At 39.2% G+C, this 19,514-nt stretch overlaps 2 protein-coding genes across 2 annotated transcripts in view; one reads left to right on the forward strand and one right to left on the reverse strand.

Moving 5' to 3' along the window:
• The first annotated feature begins 1,521 nt into the window (after positions 1 to 1,521).
• LOC119430726 (signal-transducing adaptor protein 1) lies at positions 1,522 to 10,152 on the forward strand. The gene is made up of 12 exons (XM_037698198.1): positions 1,522 to 1,721; positions 3,007 to 3,078; positions 3,165 to 3,284; positions 4,814 to 4,870; positions 4,992 to 5,140; positions 5,268 to 5,399; positions 5,559 to 5,628; positions 7,319 to 7,421; positions 7,522 to 7,608; positions 9,406 to 9,471; positions 9,692 to 9,817; positions 9,902 to 10,152. Exons 1-12 carry the CDS (start codon positions 1,632 to 1,634, stop codon positions 9,967 to 9,969), a joined length of 1,140 nt encoding a protein of 379 aa, XP_037554126.1. The 5' UTR covers positions 1,522 to 1,631; the 3' UTR covers positions 9,970 to 10,152.
• Positions 10,153 to 10,818: 666 nt separating this feature from the next.
• The window catches only part of fsd1 (fibronectin type III and SPRY domain containing 1), a 13,597-nt gene continuing 4,901 nt past the window's right edge, over positions 10,819 to 19,514 (reverse strand). The window contains exons 7-13 of the mRNA XM_037674821.1: positions 17,820 to 18,029; positions 17,648 to 17,746; positions 17,358 to 17,505; positions 17,184 to 17,266; positions 13,171 to 13,422; positions 12,962 to 13,050; positions 10,819 to 11,605 (exon numbers count right to left, since the gene is read on the reverse strand). Of these exons, the coding sequence (XP_037530749.1) occupies positions 11,495 to 11,605; positions 12,962 to 13,050; positions 13,171 to 13,422; positions 17,184 to 17,266; positions 17,358 to 17,505; positions 17,648 to 17,746; positions 17,820 to 18,029 (992 nt within the window). The 3' untranslated portion in view covers positions 10,819 to 11,494. The remainder of the gene's footprint in view (positions 11,606 to 12,961; positions 13,051 to 13,170; positions 13,423 to 17,183; positions 17,267 to 17,357; positions 17,506 to 17,647; positions 17,747 to 17,819; positions 18,030 to 19,514) is intronic.

Here is a 19,514-nt window from a genome sequence, read left to right on the forward strand (position 1 = left end):
TTGAACATTTAAATTTTTAAGTTGTAGCAATTTTTGTGTTTTCATTGTATCTTAAGTTGGACTGACCCAAAAAGTTAGTTACTATATTGTTATTACGTTCTGAAAGTTTAATTAAAATCTATCAAGTGGTTGGAGAGATCTGGCTATGATATCTTGTGAACCACCGAACAGATTTTAATGAAACTCCCAGGAAGTGATCGTGACAGATTTAAACTGATCAACTTTTTGGAGGTAACTTGATTCAAGATGGCTGCTATAGCCATCTGATCTTAGAAAACAACAACAAAAATTGACTATAACTCATTTTTTTATTAACTGAGCTCAAATTTGTTGCATGAGTTTCTGTTATAGGCTACTCTGAGCACTAACAGAGGGCTATATATGCTGAAAAGTTTGCCATTAACTGTTGGAACCCTGTCTGTCTGTTAGCAAAATATCTCACAGCCCGCTGGACAGATTTTGATAAGACTTTACAAATATTGGATGTTCATCTACAACTGATTGTTTTAAAGGTTTGAAGGCAACCTAATAAAAGATGGCCTCGGCTTATCAACACAAAAAAGGTTTTATACTCAGTGTTACAGATATTAGACTATAGTGCTAACAAACTTAAAACATAAAGGTTTATGATTTTTATTGAAACAGCTTTAACAGAACTTTTACCTTACTCATGTAATAAGAAGTTGAGGAAAGTTAAAGCATAAAAAAATAAAGTTTGGGATAAATAACACATGAATTTACATTGAACAATGGGAAAAGTTCTCTTTTGCCACATAAAATGGCACAATTTCTATATATCTTTTAAAAATGCTGTTATTGAAATGTTTGTACCTTTAGCAAATGTTATTTGATGAACAGTTCAGAATATAATTACATTCAGTGTCTATTTTTAAATAAATAACTAATAAACTTTCAGCCACCACAAATGTGTTTATTACAGCAATTTATGTAATTGCATTTTTACATTTTGCAGGTGAAAAAAGTATTCAGCTGGTTTAATTTTGGAATATAGGTTAAAACATGTACTTGAAGCTGACGAAAATGCCTTTTTGCACCTTCAGGTTTTCAGGTTTGTATAATTCTACTTTATTCACATCACTTTTTACTGCAGCACATTCTGTATTTCAGCAAAGCTGATTACAAACCCACATCTTAATATAAAAAGGTTTCATTTAAATGTTGACAGAAAACAAATCACAGCTCTAATTTGAGCTTGCGTGTATACATACAGTATGCAAAGTGCATCTTTAACCTATAAAACTTTAAACCTACTTTTCTTGAAGTATAAAACAGTCACCCATGAAATGACTTCCAGTCAATTCCTGCTCGACAACATTCATGTCAGCCTCGGCAGTTCAACCAACAACCTGCTGGCTGCTGATGTAAAAAGCTCGTTTTTCCTGCTCTTTCCTCTATAAACTCAACTGGTTTCTGTGGGTTTGTCACGAACACCTTTCGACCTGCCTACGTCACACCTGGGAATAATTATAAAAGAGCCCGCCCCTTTTCCGCCTCTTGACCAATCAGGAGCGAGACTGCTCCTCGCTTTAATGTGGAGCGCCGCTCGGGACAACAAGAGAAACAAACGAGTGGTTTCATTCACGTTTTGTCTGAGGTGCTGAAGGTTTCTGATGATGGCGAAGCGAACAGGACGAAAGAAGAGCCAGCTGCCTGACTGCTACTATGAGGGTTACCTGGAGAAGAAGTCCCTGAAAGACCAGGTAGTGGTTTTAATTTAAATAGTTTCATTTTAAAATGAGTGCACCTGCTCTGGCTTCAGTGTTTGAAGGGTGGATTTTTGATTTAGAGCACTGTGGTTTCATCAGATGATTAAATGAAGGCAAAATCTAACTAATGAGAAGTCAGAGCTCTTTAATAAATAAATAATCCGTCCATTAGTTTATGGATAAGACATTAAGCTGAACATGTTTGGGAGCAAACAAAAATATAATTTGATCTTTTTTTTTTAATGAGCGTAAAGAACACAGACAAAGCTTTTAATATTGGTATTTGGTCATTTAAATATCAGAATTTATGCAACATCATGTTTTGTTGCTGTGTGAAAGTCTTGAGTCATCCCTCGTGTCTTTATATTTAGCTTCCACTCAGCCTGACTCTTTAGTTGTGACCACTCAAGTCCTTCATCCATTCATTTACCCACTTCTTCCTTTTTGGGGTCAGGGGGGGTCACAGAGTGCGAGGTGGTGGGGACACCCTGGACAGGTCTCCAGTCCATCACAGGGACACATGGAGACAAATGAGACAACCGTTCACTCTCTCACTCGCACCTAGAGACAATTTACCAATCAGCCTAACATGTTTTGGGTCTGTGGGAGGAAACTGGAGAACTTCGGACTTTCTGAAAGTCTTTCAGATGATGTTCTTTGGACATTTGTTGCTTCCATAAACTTTCAGTCCACTACTTGACCATTTTCAGAGGAATGTCGTTTCTATGATTCATTTAGGCGTAAAATAAATCTCCTATAGAAACTGACCCTGTAGTTACCCTCCAGAAAGTTGGCTTTGATCAAGACATTTAAAAAGATCCAATGCTTGGGAGCTAAATATAAAGAAAATCAAAGCTATGGCTCTTCTGCTCTTTTGTGTCGTAAACATTTTAAGTAAACTGTGAGTAGAGGGAAGAACTGGCACCACAACCTTTGGAAACTATAAATCCTGAGGGTAATTCCAAGGCCAAGCCCTCACTGATTAAAAAAAAAAAAATCTACACACTGATGTGTAAACAACTTTCCGAATATCTCTGAGGTGTCACTGAAGAGAAATGGTGACATAACCTCATCTAAAAAAAAATCTATGTCACAAGATGCAACATAATTTAATCCTGTGACATGATTTGTTTGGATTAGGTCCAGCTGCGTTTCTTTTTTTAGCACATGCACGTTCCACACATTCCATTGTTCCAGTCACTTGACTCACCAGGAAGAGCGTCTCCAGTTGTATTTGTTGTTGACCCTGTTTCTTGTGCTGTCTTTTGTGTTTGTGCAGACATCTCAGAAACTGTGGACCTGTTTGTGTGGAAGCACGCTGTTCTTCTTCCACGAGAAAAGAGACATTGATGTGAGTGGGGGGGGGGGGGGGGGGGTTGTTTTCACTGATGTGGGTCAGTATGGCTGGGTGGGTTTCTAACTGTGTGTTGTTTTCAGTATGTGGACAAAGTGGACCTCACAGCGCTGGTCTCCGTTGAAGACGACGACGGCTCAGACTCCACAGTGGATTCAGCCAGATTCACCATTCAGCTGCAGAGTGGAAGCATCAAATTCACTGTGAGCAAAAGAACTTCTTCACTTATTCAGTCAGTTCAAAAAAAGTTCAAGACAAAAACAACTGGACTATCAGAAGATATTCTATATTTGTATCAGAAGACGTTTCGCCAAAGTTCATGCACAGTAATCCAGGTATAAATCCAACAATGTTCAGTCGGGTCATCTGGACGGTTTCTTTTGTTGCTGAGAGGTTTCATCCTTCATCTGAAGGACTTCTTCAGTCTGAGGAGCCACCAAACAAACTGAATCCCACAAACGGCACACCTCCAGAGTGGGGGAAAAAGACGGCAACAAAAGAAACCATCCAGATGACCTGACGGAACATTGTTGGGTTTATACCTGGATTATTGAGCATGAACTTTGGTGTTTTGAACCACTTTGGCCGTGGTCTGCCTTGGAGGAGTTGACGGGACAGAGGGTGGGCCCTGGAAGCCATCTTATCACCAGCCAACTGTTTTGTTTTTTCCACTCTGGAGGTGAGCTGTTTGTAGGATTCAGTTTGGTTGGTGGGCTCCTCAGACTGAAGAAGTCCTTCGGATGAAGGATGAAATGTCTCGGCAACAAAAGGAACCATCCAGATGACCCGAAAGACGTTTCACTTCTCATCCGAGGAGCTTTCTCGAGTCAAAGAACAGAGAGTGGGGTTTGAGTTATAAAGCTGAGGTAAGCTAGATACATATGCAGATTGCCCCATCACTCCTCACAATAGGGGTTTGTTAAGGTCTTTGTTAGTCTGACTCACAGACGGGCCACTCTGGTCACATGGATGAAATTCCTGATGGGAGTGAACCTGAGTATCATCGGGTCTAAAGCTGCATTATACGTTTTTGAAAGTTGAAATCTGAGACCACATGTAACTCGAGCCCCACACTCTGTTCTTTGAACTGAGAAAGCTCCTCGGATGACAAGAGAAACACCTTCCATTAAAGTCCACTTGTTTTTGTCTTGAACTTCTGCATATTCAGTCGGTCAGTATTTTATTTTTTTTATTTCCCACACTGAAGATTTGCAACAAAAACTTACTACAACTCAGTTTTATAGATACTGGGCTACAGTTTGCTGTGGTAGTAGCTGAGTATCATCCACAAAACTCACTCGGAGTACTACACATTGTGATATATGTTTAAAACTTTAGCAATAACTGTTATTCAACGCTGTCTGTTAGCAAAATATCTCATGAACTACTGGGCGTACATTAATGAAACTCTTAGAATCTGATCACTGGATGTACCTCTACCATGTTTGACTTTTGGAGTCAGCCCAATTCAAGATGGCTGCCACAGCTAGGAAACATTAGCAAACACACAAATGGCAATAACTTAGACAATTTTACATATATTGGGCTAAAATTTGTTGTGTTGGTAGCTGAGAGTTAACCTCAACACATACTTTAAGCTCTAACAGATGTTGTTTTAACATCATTTACAAAGTTTGACCAAATGTCCAGAACTCATCGTAATATGATCTCTTATTTTGAAATTCTGACATTCTAGGCCTTTAATTTCATGTTTCTTCTGGTGGTTTTGCAGGCTCCAAGTTCAGAATGCCGGGAGCTTTGGAAAGGATTTATCCACGCTGTGGGTCAGGTGTGTGCTCTGGTTTTTTAAAAAAAAATTTTATCACTTCCAAGTTCATAAAATTGTTCTAATCATTGTGATGGATTAATGTCGGAGGTAAGGTTTAGGTTTGTTGTTTGTTTCCCTGCAGCTGTCGGTGCCCTCCTCCCTCAACCTGCTCCCAGGTCAGATTCACATGATGGGAGACGCAGTCCAGAAGGAGAAAGAGAGGCGGGCAAACATTCATTATTCACCTGCTGTCCACAGTCCTCCTGCCAGCACCCAGTCCGACATGCCTGCGTCAGTATCACTCACACAAAACACTACTTTTAATAAGATACAAATGAGTTTATATTTGTATCATTTCAAGGATCTGTAGAGGAGAACAAGAGTGATGGAACTGTTTCTCCTGCTGTTTTTGCTTCAGCTGTTTCTTCGAGGTGCCTCGGCTAGAGGCAGAGCTGCTGCTCGAGAGAGAAGCCAGCAAAGGAAACCTGCTGGTGAGGCCCAGGAGGAGTCAGAACTCCTACGCCATCAGCACAAGGATGGAGATTTCTGGGTACTTGTACATGCATTAACTATCAGAAATGTGTGTTTTTTTTTATTTTAAATGTGTATATAAAGGGCTAACATGCATTTCTGTAGTTGTCATTGTTGATTTCGACACGTTTGTCTTCAACCATCAGCCAGACACTGATCTTGGTTCTGTCTGTTTCAGAGCTGTGTTCAAGCATTACCGCGTGCTGTGTAAAGAAAGTGGGGGTTTCTATATTGATGTGGAAAATCCTGTGAGTATAATTCAATTCAGTTTATTTATATAGCGCCAAATCGCAACAAAGTTGTCTCGGGGCACTTTACAGGAACATTCACATACATAAAGGCCAATTAGTAAAGTTCTCTATCTAAGGATATAATAATAATGAGGATGTAGTATAAATCAAACTTTACAAGGAAGCTTTTATTTTGTGCTCCATTCCTAAGACTCGTGTGACTCGCTGTCATTCACAACACATGCACGGCACATACTGTACAAGGTTCGACCAAAACGGCTCCTTTTATCCACGAAAGACTATTTTAGTCTAAAACTCGGATCAAAAGGCCACAAGCAATAAGCATATTGTTTAAAGGAATATTAATTTTGTTTTTATTAAAGTCATTTGATATGATTAGATAAGATGACAAGATTATGAAGCGTCCTTTACTGTTCCGAAACTTTATCAGCAATGAAACCTTGAAAAACCAGTTGCACAAGATGACTGGAGCTTGTGACGACAAGGAAGGAGCCTGAACCCATGACCTTCTGGGAAGATGAAAAAAAATAATAATAATCTGATTACCAGTAAACGCTGAGGTGGGGTTAAAATGTACTTTGAAAATATGTAACTTGTAATAAAAGGCCTGTAAAAGTCCCACTGTATCTGAGACTTCATGCAGCTTGTGGTAAAGTGCAGAAGCGTTTCCTCAACGCCACTTTTGACTGTGAACAAGAACTGTGTGAATGTTCATGAAGCATGCACACTATGGGCTCCATTTTTCTTCTGTACATTTTTCCGCGCGTTTCTTGTCCTGCAATTTTCAAACCATTTAAATCGTCAAAACGTTCAGCTCTTTCAGAACATTCCTGCTATGACTTTTTGTATTGGTGCAACTTTAGCTTTTTGAAATATTTAACCTTTTCTGCCACTTTTTTTCCCCCTTTCATAAAAAATTAGCTAATTTTACGTCCTTCAAATCTTTAGATCTGTTTACAACCTTTTACGTTCTGCTTCAGCTTCTTTGTGCAAATTTAAACTGTTTTCAACTACTTTCAGCTGTTTCTTCAGCTGTTTTGTGCTTCTTTCACATTCTACTAACTACATTTTTGTGTTCTAACTTCTTTCTGCTAATTTCAGCTTGTTATGCTCCTTTCAGCTTATTTATGCAAGTTTCCACTTTTTCTGTTATTCCAGCTACTAATTAGCTGTTATGCTAATTTTAGCCTTTTCAGCTAATTCCACATTTTTTGCACTCATTTAATTAGCTGAAATTAGCTAAACTTTATTTTTATTTTTTTGGTCCATTTCAGTAAAAATGTGCTCTCTCCACTTCTGGTAATTTAAGCTTCTTTCTGCTTTTTTTTTTTTTTTTTTTAAGCTACTATTTAATGGTGTTTAATTTCAGCTTTTTTCAGATAATTTTCAGTTTTTGGTGCTCACTTCTGCTTCTTTCATCATAATTGGGAAAATGTATTCTTTCGGCTTATTTATGTTTGTTCTAGCTTTTCAGCTACTTTTTTTTTTTTTTCTTTTCTTTAGCTAATTTCATCTGTTTTTCAGCAAGTTCTTCTGCACAATAAGCTTTCTCATTGCATTTTCACAGGAAATGCAATTTTTCTAGATGATCTTAAATTTCAAACAATGGTTGACAGGCCTCCAATACACCGATTTTCTCCGTACAAGTCCCAAGTTTTTTTTGTATTAAAGAAGTCCTTATGTGCAGGTTTTTGGCGATACGCTGCAGGATGTGGTGGACTACTTGGTGGAGAAAACCAACGGCTCCTTGACCCCCCTCATCATTGAGGAACAGTACGACAAAAAACTCTGTACGTCAACAGCTGAAGCACTTCAGCTTCTTGCACTCGAAGCATAAACTGTCTTTAACATTGCTCATACGACTAATGGATATTTTTTTCTACTCAACAGCTTTTATTGTAGCTGATGATGAAAGTGGAGAGAAGACTCAACAGCCTTTACCAAACTTTATCCCAAGAGCTGCACCTCGCAAACACGGTAACTTTACTGATGCACTCTCACATGACCAATCACAACATTTTACTCTTTTGGCACCGATTAGGAAATTTTCTTCTACACTCTCACGCATTTGAATCCTGGCAGCAGCAGCTTGGGAAGAATGTACCGGTAGTCAATTTTGACATATATTAACCATCTAACGATAATCACAGCAGGCAGAAAAATAAAAATATACATTTTAAATTGGTCCCATCTAAAACTGAAATGCAGCACATTTAGGTTTAGTTTTCCTACGTGTGCTTTGACTCGAGGTGTAGTGTAGACCCAAGGTTGTCAGACCTTGATGAACCTTTTTCTGTGACGACAAACCACCCAAATAGTTTAAGAGGTGAGAGCAACCTTCTGTTTTGTGCAACATGTCAACTATGTTGCCATTACACGCTTGCCTGTCATCATGACCTCAGTCACACAAAGAACAGATGAAACTGACTGGTTGAAAGTATTTGATCACTGACCTACTACCCAATCTAAACTCTGAAGATATCCCTAAAGAGAATTAATAAAATTATGAAATTTGCAGCATATGTGACTTTTTCATGGATAAGTAGGTCAGAATGAAGTGAAAAGGTTTTTTTTTTTTTTTTCTCTCCCAACAATTGAGATTTCTGTGGAAATAAATTCTTAAGAACACAATCTCACAATCCCACTAACTAAAATTATATTAATGCTTCCTATTATACAGTTTAAATATGTTTTCTAACAGATATGTCTTCAGAAAAATTTGTTTGCCTTATAACACTCGTTTCCTTTTCAAATTGACTTTTTTTTTTTTCATGCCAGCAGCCACAGTGTGAGGAAATCAAAGCATGGTGTCAATATGAGATTGAAGTATTCCTTTTTTATTTTATTTAAACGTAGGACGGATTATCTCAAATCCTCCTAAAACGATAAAAATCTAGTTTTCTAACCGGCACTCTTGTAAACAAAACTAGCTTGAGGCTAACCAGGTGAAAAATGGAGAATTTAAAAATAACCAGCTTCTTAAAAAAATAATCATCGACTCCCTTTGTTGGCACAGGGTACAAATAAGAAAACTAAAAGTAGCTGATTTAAAAACACACTATATTTTAATACCTACTTTTTTGGTTGGAAATTTTCCAATTCATGTAAGCATTTTTCCTTTTAGTTTTTATTCTTATTACCTCTACACAATGAAATTCTGTTTTGGTTTTATTTGTTCTTTTATCAAAACTCATTTTAGTAAAGTTGAGCCTTTTTGCACACCACTCACTGTGAAGTTAAACTGGATTGTGAAAGCAACTGATTCATCCTCTGGGGACCATAAAAATATTTACCAGTTTATTAAATCAACTTAGCAGTTCTGAAGGTATATTATTCTCGACCCGAGTCCAGAGAACATCACAAATGTCACTGAATAGCATAAATCGATGGTTCCAAACACTAGTCCTTGAGGAACACCATCCTGCATGTTTTAGTTTTGCTGCTCCAACACACCTGATTCAGTGATTTAAGTACTTCCTTGTGTTTTGCAGAAGCCTGTTAATCACCCATTAATTAAAACCAGGTGTGTCAGAGCAGAAACTACTAAAACATGCAGGATGGTGTTCCTCAAGGACCACTGTTGGGAACCCCAATAATGTTGACTTACAGGGAGATGTTTTTTTTTTTTTTTTTTTTTTTTTAAAAATCTTGCTCTGTTGACATCGGCCAACTTCTGAGCGATCCACTTTAGGAGTTAACCTTGTCCTCTTTTACGAGCCCAACAATAATCTTAAACATGCATTTAAATTAAAAAATATATTTCTGTCTTTTTAGTTGAGGAAAGATCGACGTCTGAAGTCAAACCAGCTGGAGCGGAATATTTCTCTTTCACTGACCACGGTGAGTAAACTTCACACCGGCACCTTTCAGTCGATCAGTAATTTCACCCGATCTGCACAGAAACCGGTGTGTCTGCATAGTTTCTGAATGCAGACAGCATGCGTGTGAGTGCAGAGATGTTTCTGCTGTTTTGATTGTCATGTAGGTTCCTCTGACCTTCAACTGGGATTTTTTTCGTTCATACCTGAAGTGCTCAGAATTTTAACCTTGTTTGTTTCAGCAACTCCAGCTCCAAAGAAAGTGCTGATGCCTCCATCTCCGGCTCCACGAAAAGGTAGCGTCGCCTCCTCCACCAACGTCCACGGAGACTCCAGGAAGTCGAGCAGCGCGGAGGAACACAAGAAGAGTAAGTTCACATAGACTTAGAAAATAATTCCTTTTTTGAAGAGGAATTTGTAATTTGAACCCTCCATCTTCTGATTTGTAGCAGTTCTTTCTCCTGCTATATCCGAGCTGAAACTGAGGTTGGGACAGAAGTTAAAAATTTACGATGTATGAACACATCGGAGCAGCTGAGCGACGGGACGAGGCCACGGGTACACCGAGCCCAGAACACCACCTCCTCCTCGATTAACTGTCTCATCAACGTCTCTGAAGATGAACACTTTATTGATTCGCCTCGCTTCAACATCGTTAACAAATGAAACGGCTGTAAATGTCTCGTTTTCTCTCGCATGTTTTGCACATTCACTGAGCTCATTGCTCAAAATGTTCAGTGTTTTTCTTGTCTCGAGTATATTTGACATTTTCACTGCTGTTATTAAAGTATGTGATGTTTTTAGACGCTACAAACTGTATTACGTCCTGTGTACGTTGTTAGAGCTGGACTTTATTTACCACGTGAATGTAATACACAAGTACCGTAAACCTGTTATTTTGAAACAGATTTGACAAAAACAACTTCTAGTATGTGCTATGATCAAGTTGTATATTTTTATTTATTGCCTGTATTTTTTTTACTAAAATTCTATTCTTTCATTACATCTTGTTTTTAAAGCTTTGACAATTGTTTTTATCTTTGAAAAACACTCCAAACAATAAAGTGTTTCACTCCTTTTATTACCTCCAATTACTGATACATTACTGTGGAAAACTGTCGTCATGTGAAATAAAGTGAAAATGGATCGGAGCTGGATGTTTCTTTAAAGCATTTACTGTTTAAACATGATAGAATACTGACATTAAAGAAAACATGATATGGACGATACTTTGATGAGCACAAATAGACTGCAGGATAGATTTCCAGAGTTAATCATTTACTGACAGTCCCATACTACAGCTTGTTGGCTGGAGCCAAGGGCTATCTAACAGGTGAAATGTCTTCAGCCAAAACCTACATCTCTCAGGACGATCCCTCAACTAAAAAAAATACTAAGAGTTTAAAGCAAGCAGGAACTTATTCAGAAAACACTGGCTTTGATTAAAATCTACCGAAGCTCCAAGACTCTCTGAAAAAATCTGGGTTGATGCAAAGTAAAAATCAGCAAATGCTGAGTTTGCATGACAATTTCTTTTTATCTATTAATTTCTGCCAAGTGTTAAATAGGTGTCTGTTACATTATCGGGGAATATTTTTTGGCTTAACTAGTTGAGACTAACTTAAACGTACACAGGTTAAACTGGAATAAGGTTGTTGCAGTAATTGTGTGATCAGATTCAATCTGAACATGAGGAAGAAGGCACAGGGACAGAGCGGACAGCTGCAGGACTAATCAGCAACAGTTTAGCTGAAGGTGAGGAAGCAGCGGCCAGCGCTAAATCATGACTAGCAGCAGACGGACAGATGAATGAATATACAGCAAGAAAAAAAAAAACTAAAGACAACACAAAGTCCCAAACATCACAGCAGCCAGTCTCTTGCTCCCTAAATGACCATTTACCATCATGCAACACAAACTATTGCACTGTAGTGAGGCATCTCTTGGACAAGTTAAACCACAGTCTGTGAGGAGGATATGACTCGTGGTGACTGAGACAGTGGGGGGATGAGGTCCACCTGTGTGGGTAGATGAATACATGTGGATTAGGTGAGGCTGGCATTGGAACTGCTGGTGCCACTGTTCTTCCTCTGGCCACTTTGCACCACGCTGGGAACCTGCAGGCCCGTCACCACTGAGAAACTTCCGTTCCACACCTGCAAGGAGAGCACATCAAGTCAACTTTATTTATAGAGCACATTTAAAACAGAACCTGCTATCAAAGTGCTTAACAACAACAACAATCAATGGGAGTAATATTAATGAAAAAAAATGCAATACACTAATAATAACTGAAGAATTAATAAAAAGCATTTAAAACACAGGATCACAGAACAAAAAACACTAAATCAATTTACACTGTGTGAAATGCCTGAGAGAACAGATGTGTTTTTAGCAGGGATTTGAAGTGAGGAAGGGAGGTGGCCTGCCTGATGTTGGGGGGCAGGTTGTTCCAGAGTTTGGGGCCCATGATTGAAAAAGCCCGATCTCCTCTGAGCTTCAGTCTTGTTTTTGGAACAGCCAAAAGCAGCTGATCGGATGATCTCAGGGCCTGAGATGGAACGTAAGGTTCCAGTAGCTCAGAGAGGTAAAGGGGTGTGAAGCCATTTAGACATTTGAAGGTCAACAGAAGAATTTTAACGACTATCCTAGTTATATATGGCTGAAGAGAGTCCAGGTTGACAGGATCGGTGGTGGCAGTTGAGCTAGGGCTAAAGACAATGACTTCAGTCTTCTCATTGTTAAAACTTAAGAAATGTGAAGCCATCCAGGCCTTAATGTCGTCCAGACATTTTAACAGCGGGTGAATGGAGCAAACACTTGCTGGTTTCACAGGCAGGTAGATCTGACAGTCATCAGCATAGCAATGGAATGAAAGACCGTGTTTCCTCAGGATGGACCCCAGTGGGAGCAAATAAAGTGAGAACAGATGGGGTCCAAGAATCGAACCCTGTGGGACCCCGCAAGAAAGAGGTAATGAGGCGGATACATTATTACCAACCTTGACACAGAAGCTCCTGCCACTCAGCTGTTTCAGTGCTGTGGAGTTGTTTAAAACCAGACTGAAAAATCTCGAAGATTCTGTTCTCATTCAAAAACTTAGTTTTCATTCAATTTAATTGAATGAAAACTATTTTCTCTAAGATTTTGGACAGGAAGGGAAGTTTCGAGATTGGTCTGAAATTTGAGCAAGTCGAAGGGTCAAGTCCAGGTTTCTTAATTAACGGATGAACTACTGCATGTTTGAAACCATCAGGGACCACACTTGTCACAGTACTATTTACAATAGTAAGAACAGAGGGTCCAATCGTGGGTAGAACTTGTTTAAAAAACGACGCAGGAATGGGGTCAGCGGGGGAACCGGAGGGTTTCATCTGACCAACGACTTTGTTTAGAAATGGGAGTGAAATGGGTTCAAACTGTTTGAAGACAGCTGAGCAAGGGACAAAGACAAAGACAGATCAACAAACTGTTTCCAAACCTAAAAAAAGAGAATGAAAAATATTTCTCACCATAAAAGCTGGGATGACAGGCTGTTGAAACTTTGTCCTGAACGTGTGCATCAGCTGCTTTGATTTGGTGGTGTAAAACGACAGCACACCTACAGACAGGAAATGAGAAATTATATTATAAATGGTATAAAAATGTTTTCTATAATAAGCCAATAAAGTGTTGCACTGAGATTTGACTTGTGTCTTGTACAAATCGATGTCCGTCTCACCTTCCTCATAGTTGACGTAAACTCCTACGCTGCTCGGGATGGGACAGTCGAGGGTTCGGGCCTTGTTGTTGTGCTTGGCTGTGAGGCTCTGCTGCAGCCAGTTGTTCAGATGGATGCACCAGGAAGCGCTGCTCTTCCCCAGCTGGTCGAAACGGCCAAGGCTTCGCAGAGCAACGCCTACAGCGAACGCCTTGCTCTCCTTATCAAACTTCACCTCCCAGTAGTGCTGGCCAGCATCAATGAACGTGTCAGCTGTCATAAGACATTATGTTAAAAATACTGTAGTAAAAAATGCTAACTAAAACTGCCTGTTTGTGTACATGCCTTAGATCAGATGTTTTCATACGTGGGCCAAAACTATCCAAATGAAAGGACTCGTGGGTCATAAAAAATGTGAATTTAAGTCAATGTGTCCAATATTTTTGAGAATGGACAAAAGTTTACTAATTTTGGTGGAGAAATAGTTTTAAATTGTTGTATATCCCAAACATTAAAAGTCTCAAACACTAAGCTTATATTTTTTATTAAAAAGGATTTAATTTATTTGATTTGTTGGGTTTGTGTTTGTTGTTTTATTGTGTTTGGAAAGTTTATTTTAGTCTGTTCTCAGCTACAAAATCATGAGTAGGTGTCTTTTTAAAAAGGGGGTCGATCAGCCTTTTGTACCATGGACGACCCAAAAGGCTGATCCAAGTTCTGAAAAATTGTCCAGCTGTCAGTCACTACAACAGATTCACAGAAGGTTTGATAAAGTTGTTCAATTCGTACATAGATGATACCACTTTATATTCATTTAAAAATGTTCAGGTTCCCTCTTGATTATTTTATCAACTGTAATATTTAGTCAAGTTTTATGAATCATTATCTAAAAGTCTACATTCTGGTAGAAATCAAAAGGTTTTTGGTGCTTTGTACCATGAAGTGAAAATAAAAAGATTATAGCCAAAGCTTTGTACTTTGCTTAATCTGTTAAACATAAACATTATATAAAAAAAAGGATTAACAAATAATTTGCAGAAAGTCTGCATCGACCTCTTAAGCCTGCTGACCAAAATGATACCATTCTTAAACTGCAGTCGTGGACCGCACAGAATCACTCCAAGGGCCGCAAATGGCACGCAGGCCTCACATTGGACACCCATGCCTTAGGTCATTTTAGTAAATTAGGACACAGGTCAACCAACAAAGCTACAGCAGACCAGCTACGCTGCAAACAGAAAACTATATTGATGTTAACGGTCTGTAAGGCTTTGTTGTTTCAAAACCTTTATTTATGAAGCAAATTAACATAATTATAATCTAATCTCTATTCAAAATGTAATTAACAGATGGAGTCCACTGCTGTCATCACCTGTTTATTAGTGAAATATTCTTCTGAAGTTTAAAGTCTGCTGTTTTCTGTTACCATAAAATATTTGTGAGCAGACGTGACGTGCAAGAATGAACCCAGGTCAGGGAGCATATCTGTTTATCTGCAGACACGGTGCTCTCGTCACGCAAAGAAACAATGCTGTTACACCTGTGAGCCGGTGAGTGAGGGAGTCACAGGGGAGTCCACTCCGAACACGCCGTCTTTCACTGGTTCTGTAATATTGGCTTTGGCACTGAGAGAGTTACCAGCTTAATTTATGTATTTGTGAAAGAGATATTAGCAGCTATAGCACAGAGATCTTTATAGATCTAGATTAGGCAGAACTATTGCATTGGTTTATTATCTGGGTGTCCAAATACATCTTTAAAACGTCTTCAGTTGATCCAAAATGCTGCTGCCAGAGTCTTAACTGGAGTTAGTGGGAGAGATCATATCTCTCCAGTTTTAGCTTCTCTCCATTGGCTCCCTGTCAAGTCCAAAACTGAATTCAAAATCTTACTTCTAACCTACAAAGCCCTCAACAACCTAGTTCCATCTTATATTACAGATCTTATTGTTCCATATTTTCCTAACAGAGCACTTCACGCTCAGACTGCAGGTTTATTTGCAGTTCCTAGAGTTGCCAAAAGCAGAATAGGAGGAAGATCTTTCATTTATCAGGCTCCTCTCTTGTGGAACCAACTTCCAGTTTCTGTCTGTGAGACTGACACATTGTCCAGTTTTAAGACTGGGATTAAAACTTTCCTTTTTGATAAATCCTATAGTTAGGGTTGGCTTGGTTTTGTGACCTAGCCCTTAGTTACGTTGCTATAGGGTTAGACTGCTGGAGGACAAACTGACCCAGTGACGTGCGGTGAGCTTTGTGACAGGTGAGGCACTGACTGCCTGGAATCGGATGCTCGCATATATGAGCTCAAAGAAGAAGCTTATATTTCAATATAAATTGTTTTAAAGTTATTAGAAAATGTTTGACACTTTGTTGTGCAGAGATGTTCTTCAACTCAATGATTATTTCACATTTGTCTTCTGGAGCTACTGTCTGGTCACAGACTCACCAAACTACACTTAAACCATTGAAAAGTCTCTACAAATCGGGCTTTGAAGGTTTTATACCAAAAGACAATCAGATTTCATCGCTGTAATATTTTAGCTAAGTTAGGTATTCTAGAATTTTCCAATTTTATAAATTACATTTTTTTTATAATTGATCTTCAGATGCTTAAATGGACTTGCACCCAGACCATTAAACAATTAAACGGACACTGCAGGGCTGCAGCAGATCTACCAGAGCAGCTTTAAATGGCGACTGTAAGGTTCCTTTTCGTAGAAGCACTTTTGCTCAAAGTGCTCTCTCTGTGAGAGGATCCACAATTTGGACGTCACTCCCTGTCAGTTTAAATTCTTTAACCATATGTTTAAAAAACAAACTAAACCATGGCTGAGTCAAAAACAGCATTGCATTCATGCTTAATGTAGTTTATTATGTTTAAATGCATTTGCTTTATGTGTATGACTCATCTAGTTTAGAAAAATCCTTTAGTTTTGAGATATGATCTTCCATTTTGTCTAAACAAATTTAAACGAGTGGAGCGTTTGCTTCACACCTGCTGCACCTCTTTGCAACAAGCACGCACAGAGACTGCAGCACTTGCTTCATTGTCCCTATGGGACAGCAAGGTATGTTCTGCCGCACCTCTCGTGTTTTTCAGCGTGCATTATGACCGATTAGAAAGAAGAAGTATGTCTCACACATTCGTTCAATATATTAGACAGACTGTAGAACATCAACATGTGTAGCACATGTGTAATCAAATATGAATAATGGTGATATAAAGAGAGACAGCAATGGGCATGCACCAACCACCTACTACATATGTTGTATATGACACAGCGCCCCCAGAGGTGAACCAGAGCACTGCACTGACTCACCCCGCATTGTTTGAACAGGTAATGTGTCAAGTTCGCAATTCTGACCACTGAAGTGTTGAAATATTTCAGAAAACAGTTTTATAAAACAGTCAAGTGGTCAAATGTATTTTCTCTTATCATTGTCAGTATTTTACTTGTCATGTCAGGAGAGGCACTGCCACTCGTGCCTCCCCTGACTGCACGTCTCTGAACTGACCTCATTTCATCAAAGGAATAGTTTGCATTTGGAAGTATTTATATCTTAACGTGTGATTTGCGTCTTTCCTCCTAGAGAAAATCCTGCTCGCCCCCATTCTGGGGCTACCATTGTGTATCTGTTCCTCCTTCCTCTTAAACCCAGCCGGTTGAAGCGGATGGCCACTTGTCCTGAGCCTGATTCTGCTAAAGGTTTCTTCCTGTTAAAAGGGAGTTTTTCCTTTCCACTGTTGCCTTTGTGCTTGCTCAGGATGGGAGCAGTCTGCTCCTCAGATAAATAATGATATTAACTGACTTTATAAGAATGTGAATGCTTTTGTTCAGTGCCCTGAGACGACTTCTGTTGCGACTTGGTGCTATAGAAATAAACAATTTAATTTGAGGTTGTCCGTTTTTGTTGCCACTCTTAAGCACATCTTTCAGGATCTGGAGTTTTTGGCTCATTCATGCCATGGCTTTAGTGTTTGCTCAACTTGGTCAATGTGCATTGTTGCTAGTTGAGCATGTGTGTTCTTACCCAGCACTGTGTAGGACTCTGCTGTGAACCTGTCTCTGCCGGGCCGAGCTGATGGAGCTCTCTTTGGAGACATCAGGGCTGACCTGGTTTCATATGAAGACAGTCAGCTGAGACCCTTGAAAACCCCTAACTCTGAAAGTTGCTCCTAAACACTGTTTCTCCTCATACACAAACCTGGCCGGGGAGTGCATGGGAGAATTGGTTCGGTTCTTCTCTTTGCGGATGTCTTGGACCTTTCCTCCACTGCTGTCCCACTCTACACTCAGGTCTTCCACTTTCAGGTTCTGGTGGGATGAACTGGAGTCCAGCTTAAAGTTGAAAGCTGGAGATGGGGAAAGAAGAAAAAACTGACACGCACTCCAGTATTTACCCTAGGTGAGTGAGCACCATGGAGATGTAAGAAATTGTCGAGTTCATTCATAAAAATGCAAGTAGTCCATTTTCTAAACACGATGTTTTCTCACCGTGTGTTTCTAGTGTGACGGGCTCAGAAAACTCTCCAGCCACGGCCTTGTTGCACGCCCTCACTCTAAATGTTATGTAGCGTGTGTCGAAGCGCAGACCTAAGGATAAAAAACAGTGAGTCACTTTGGTCAGAGTTTACCCACAAACCTCCAGCCACAGTCCTCCCCCTACCTGTGAGTGTGCACTCCATCTCTCGGATCCCCTCCACCACCATCCAGGGGTACTCCTCTCTGATGCGGGGCGGACCCTCGTGATTTGTGCGCCGATGTTCCAGGATGTAGTGATCTATCTTGGAATCGGGCTCCGGTAGAGTCCAAACTACAGTTACTGTGTTGTCGCACACCTGACACTCTGACACCCGGATCTCTGGAGTGGCAGGAACTGGAAAGAAAAAAATCATTTGTTCCAAGAACCATAACTGTCCTCTTTTGTTCTAATCCTTTCTTTTCAACAGTCAACAAAAACTAAATTACAGCCATATGTATTCATCATTTTATTGCAGTAACAGCATGGAGCCACTAGGAGGCAGGATTGCACCAAACAAATAATAAGTGGTGCATCACTTTGAATGAGCTCAAGTTTTGTCTCAAACAAATTAAAAACTCATAACGACAACCAGCACAACTATTTTCACTGGTGAGGTCAAACTGATGACGCTTAACCCTAATGAAACCAGTGAAGCCACTGCAGAGCATCGTACCATCCCAGCACAGTAAAGAAAGTCCAAGTTGTAGGGTGACAACACTTTGTGGTTTCCTGCTTTGCGGGACCCTTAGATTACAGGTTGACTCATTATTCTCTGACATTCTGGTAAGTGGAGCAAACTACAGGAAGTGCACCTTCAAGCCTCTGTTTCGCTGTAAATAAACTTTTAAGACTCACACTGTGTGAATTATTTTCACCTTTGTACCAAGAACAAATATGATTCTACTTTTAGAAATGCTTGACAGGAGAACTGAACTTTAGACCAGCTGACCTGCTAAACTGTTTAATCTCTTCAAATGTAAAAAAAAAAAAATTAAATAAATTAAAAAACAGCATTGAAACATGTTTTTACCCAAGACAAATTGAGTCAAACCAGACAAAAAGTCAGTGTCTGTATTTTAGGAAAGAATACTGCAGTTTAGAAATATGAGAAATTGAATTAAGTGAAGTGAAGCAAACTAAAGAGCGGTGAAAACAGATTTAAATGTTTTTACTTTGATGGTAGAATATTAAATCTCTGTTTGCAGCTGCATATGATAAAAGTGAATTTTGGAAACAGCAATGACAAAAATCTTTAAAGGACGACATCAAGCATCAGGATAAAAAAAAAAGAACATTTTTACATTGAGTTATAATTACCTGCCATTTTAGCAAATTCTTTAGCTTCGAATGAATTTTGTCATTGTTTTTTTTTTTTTTTTTTAATAACTGCATAAAATTACTCATTTACAACGGTAAAGAGAATATTCTAATTTAATCCTAGTTTTTCTCAGATTGGAAGTGATTGGCATTCAAGCACAACAATGTAGTTTTTTTTTTTCATTACAGCAGTCCCTCGCTACTTCGTGGTTCGTTTTTCACGGACTCGCTCTATCGCGGTTTTTCAAAGATTGGACATGACACACAATTGGCTGATCGATGGATGAGCCGCATGATCGGCATGGAATTTTTTTTTTCCAAGTAAATTATTTTTAAAAAATTTACTACCTGTGTGCAGCCCACAGCCTCGGGAGAAGCTTCCTCCTGCAGCTGATCAGCTGATCTCTGTGCAGAGAAGTGGGTGTGGCCAAGAGTGCATCATGACATTCTGTGCTCTTTTAGAGCATTTAGTTTAGAAACATTGTTTAGAATATTGCAAGAGTGTGGGAAGAGTTTATAATG

Source organism: Nematolebias whitei, chromosome 3, assembly GCF_014905685.2.
Source record: "Nematolebias whitei isolate Nwh7 chromosome 3, NemWhi1, whole genome shotgun sequence".
Taxonomy (NCBI): domain Eukaryota; kingdom Metazoa; phylum Chordata; class Actinopteri; order Cyprinodontiformes; family Rivulidae; genus Nematolebias; species Nematolebias whitei.

Coding starts and splice junctions, on each gene's coding strand:
- LOC119430726 (XM_037698198.1), top strand. CDS start 1,632: ATGATGGCGAAGCGAACAGGACGAAAGAAGAGCCAGCTGCCTGACTGC. Junction 5,400..5,558: donor ACAAGGATGGAGATTTCTGG/GTACTTGTACAT, acceptor TGTCTGTTTCAG/AGCTGTGTTCAAGCATTACC. Junction 7,609..9,405: donor AGCTGCACCTCGCAAACACG/GTAACTTTACTG, acceptor CTGTCTTTTTAG/TTGAGGAAAGATCGACGTCT.